This window comes from Myotis brandtii, unplaced genomic scaffold (genome assembly GCF_000412655.1).
Source record: "Myotis brandtii unplaced genomic scaffold, ASM41265v1 scaffold115, whole genome shotgun sequence".
Classification (NCBI taxonomy): domain Eukaryota; kingdom Metazoa; phylum Chordata; class Mammalia; order Chiroptera; family Vespertilionidae; genus Myotis; species Myotis brandtii.
Genome location: NW_005353967.1, coordinates 20,612,470 through 20,616,612, shown reverse-complemented (window position 1 = coordinate 20,616,612; position 4,143 = coordinate 20,612,470). Strand labels below are relative to the sequence as shown.

Genomic DNA, 4,143 nt, shown 5'->3' with positions numbered 1-4,143 from the left:
AAGGAAGGAAGGAAGGAAGGAAGGAAGGAAGGAAGGAAGGAAGCAAGGAAGGAAGGAAGGAAGGAAGGAAAAAGAAACAAAATGGGTAATTGAAAAAAGGAAGGAATGAATGGCAGTAATATTCTGTAAGGCCTCTAAAGTATATATTATTAAATTCAGTTGTTTGTATTTACAGTGAGTCAGTATAAAACAGAATAAACATCCAAAGGGAATCCTTTACTTACTTGACAAAAATAGGTACCCTACCACAGAAAAAGTGTCTTGCATCAAGCCCACATTGCTACACAATGGACATATTGTCATTGGCCCCCTCCCAATTGACCACCCTTCAATAATTGACAGCATCCTGGCCAAGAAAACACACATAAGGCTGGTTAGGCATATGTTTGAAAAAGAGACTGAATATATTAATTGAAGTATAAGCACTGAAATTCATGGTATAATTCTATATTTATTCATAAAAGATTTCTTTTTATTAACAAGATGTTTTTATCCTTCCCCTTTCCATCAAATCAATTACATTTTAGTAACAAAAAGTTCTTACCCTTTGTTTCCTTTTTCTTCAGGATCTACCCAGCAGATGTCCACAAATTCTCTCAGGTCTACAGCATCAACTTTCCCACATGTAATCTTAAAGTCTTTTTGTTCTCGTAGAGCTAACCGCAAGCCATCCATGGTCTCTGGAGTTATTTGCACCATTAAGCCATCTGAAAATGAGAGTTATGTTTCATATTTATTTTACTAAATATCAATTTATATGTCTAAGCCATAAAATTTATTCCAAAATACAAATGTATTTTGTTATTTGAAAATATTTAAAAATCATCTGTTAAATAATTTTAATGGTTGTTTTCTATTAGGAAATAAGAAAACTATTTCACAAAGGATTAATTTTTTAATGGTAAATAAATTTTTTTAAATGAATGGTTAAAAATTTTCCATTTCTGGCTATGATACAAAACTAGCTCTTTCATAATAACCAACCATAAAACTAGACAAAATGTATGAGCCAACTGTTTCAGTCGTAGACAGTAGGAAATGCAATACCGTGATCCCTATAGGAAAATTCAACAAGTGAGCCCACAGTTGCCCAGGCAAAGTCTTGGGACAGTGTCTGGTGATCCATTAAGCTGCAATGGCCCTACTGGCTTAAGAAGCCAGAAATAACAGACTGGAAAGTCCTTGAATCTGAGGTCAAGACAAAGAAGAAGGGGCACCAAAAGACTTTGTGTAAGGGTCACTTTGCATCATTGGACTAGAACTGGGGAAGAGTGCTAGAGGTTGAGTTCAATCAGCAATGGCCGTTTATTTAATCAAGCATGCCTACATAATGAGACTTCTACAAAAATCCACAAATATCCGGGTTCAAGGAGCTTCTATGTTGGGGAACACATGAGGTGTTAGAAGGGTGATGTGAAGAAAGGGTGGTGGTACGCCTGAAGAGGGCATGGAATCTCCATGACCCCTTCCCCATACTTAGCCCTGTGCTTATCTTCCATTTGGTTGTTCTTAAGTCATATCCTTTATAAATGCTTTATTATAAACCAGTAAACATAAATGAAGTGTTTTCTGAGTTCTGTAAGCTATTCTAGCAAATGTTTGAACCAACCTGAGGAAGAGGTAGTGGGATCCTCTGATTTACAGCCAGTTAGAAGTATAAGAGGCCCTAGACTTCTAATTGGTATCTGAAGTGAGGGGCAGTCTCATGGGACTGAGCCCTTAACCTACGGGGTCTGTGCTAACTCTGGGTGGTTAATGTCAGAACTGAATTGTTGGACACCCAGTTGGTGTCAGAGAACTAGAAAATTAACTGATGTGAGGGGAAAAATCCCCACATTTGGTGTGAGTAAAAAACCTCTCTCATTGGGAGAACTGAATCACTGATGCTGGATCAAATCCTATTCAAATGCAAAAAAATGTCAATGGATCCCTATCTGATACATGCATATTAAAGGCAGAGCTTTAAATCTTTTGGGACAAAACAGGAGAACATCTTTTTAACCACAGGATGGAAAGATTTCTTAAATAAAAAACATTAACCATAAAAGATTAATAAATTACATTGTATTTAAAAGAAGACTTTCTATTAAAAATACACTATAAAATGGTGTAGGAAATCTACAGTATATAAAAAACTATGCAACTATAAATCAGAAAAATTTACAAAACAACAGAAAAATGGGCAAAAGATGTGAACCGGCTTTGCACAAAAGAGACAACATACATGTCCAATAAATATGTTGTAAGATGCTCTACTTAATAGGGATATGCTAATTATGACCATGTTCAGAGATACCTACCAGATTGACACAAATTAAGTAGTCTGATAAAACTAAGTTTGGAGAATATGAAGATCAACAGGAAATCTTAAATAATGAAAATAATTTAGCAATATCTTGTAAAGTTAAACATTTTCTAATCTATCAGCCAAGAAATTCTACTCCTGGAGATATACCCCAGAGAAACTCTTAGACACCTGCCCAATGTCGACACACACCAAGAATGCTACTAGCACCATTGTTCATAATAGCAAAAACAGAGAACCAACCCAGATGTTCATGATTGAAAGATAAATTGTCACACATTCACAAAATAAAATATTTAATAACATTGAAAATAAATAAGCCATAGTTGCTGGCAACAACATGGATAAATTTTAGAGACATAACATTGCATGAAAATAATAAGCTCCATAAGACTGTGTGAAGAATGATATCAATTTTATAAATCTCCCAAATAAACATTATTTAGGCATATTTTTATACAGTGTAAAAAAATTAAGCAAGAGGATGATAAACAGTATTCAGTCGGGTAGTTAATTTTTGGAGAGAGAAGGAAGAAGGTGTAAATAGATCCAAATATTGATCACGTTCTAATTTTTGGGCTGCAGAATGATTTCACAGAAGCTTGTGGTACTTTGGAGAATATAACATAACTTACATATATCCTTTTATATAAATATCAAATATAGTTTCAAAAAGAAAACTTTACATTTTTACATTAAAACAATCTTAAAGATGAAACTCCTACCTTCAACTATGCTGGACTTAGCAAGAAATCCTGAAGATGATTTTAGAGCTCCATTGAATACTACAAAACTTGCACCTGTCACTGATAAAAAAAATACAACAATTATGTTTTAACCTGCTCTATTTTATGTTACAATATATTTGTTAAATATATAATGTGGAGCATGGCACATTTTAAGTACCTGATAAATGCCATGCCCACACCACTTAAATTAGGAAGCTAATAAATAAGATAAATATTGCATACAAGTTAATGGTTGTATCTAATAATTGATGGACAGTTGTATTAATTAAAATGTTTATGTTGCCCTAACAAGTTTGGCTCAGGACATAGAGCATTGGCCTGCAGACTGGAGGGTCCCAGGTTCAATTCCCAGTCAGGGCACATGCCCAGGTTGCAGGCTTGATCCCCAGTAGGGGGCATGCAAGGGGCAGCTATCAATGATTCTCTCTCATCAGTGATGTTTCTATCTCTCTCTCCCTCTCCTTTCCTCTCTGAAATCAATTTTAAAAATATATTAAAATAATAAAATGTTTGTGTCTGTGTCAGGGAGAGTATGAGAAATTGAACATCCACTACTGGTGAGAGCATAAATCAACAATCTCTGGGTGGACAACTTGATAATTATCTACTAAAATTACAAATAAATGTATTCCTTATGCACCAATTCCATTTTCAGAAATTAATGGTACGGATACAATGTTATTCACAGTATCTATATATATAAAGAGCCCAGGGCCATTGCAACCAAACGGATGACCGAACAGGCTGGGTGAGGCGACAAGGCCGGCAGAGGGTTAGCGAGGGACGACCAAATGACTGAACAAGCAGGCTGCATGGGGTGACCAGACCAACAGGGGGGTTAGTCAGGGGTGACCAATTGACCGCAGCAGGCTGTGTGGGGCGACCAGGCCGGCAGGGGGGTTAGTGAGGGATGACCAAACAACTGAACAACAGGCTGTGTGGGGCAACCAGGCAGGCGGGGGGGCAGTGAGGGGCAACCAAATGACCAAACAGCAGGCTGTGTGGAGCGACCAGGCCAGCAGGGGGGGCAGTGAGGGGCGACCAGGCCGGCGGGGGCAGATGGGGCAACCAGGCCAGCAGAGGGGGCAA

The 4,143-nt window shown here is 37.3% G+C and overlaps 1 protein-coding gene across 1 annotated transcript in view; it reads right to left on the bottom strand.

Annotated features, from left to right (window-relative positions):
* The window catches only part of ZFYVE16 (zinc finger, FYVE domain containing 16), a 48,365-nt gene that overhangs the window by 5,260 nt on the left and 38,962 nt on the right, over positions 1-4,143 (bottom strand). The window contains exons 14-15 of the mRNA XM_005858087.2: positions 3,031-3,111; positions 545-707 (exon numbers count right to left, since the gene is read on the bottom strand). Of these exons, the coding sequence (XP_005858149.1) occupies positions 545-707; positions 3,031-3,111 (244 nt within the window). The remainder of the gene's footprint in view (positions 1-544; positions 708-3,030; positions 3,112-4,143) is intronic.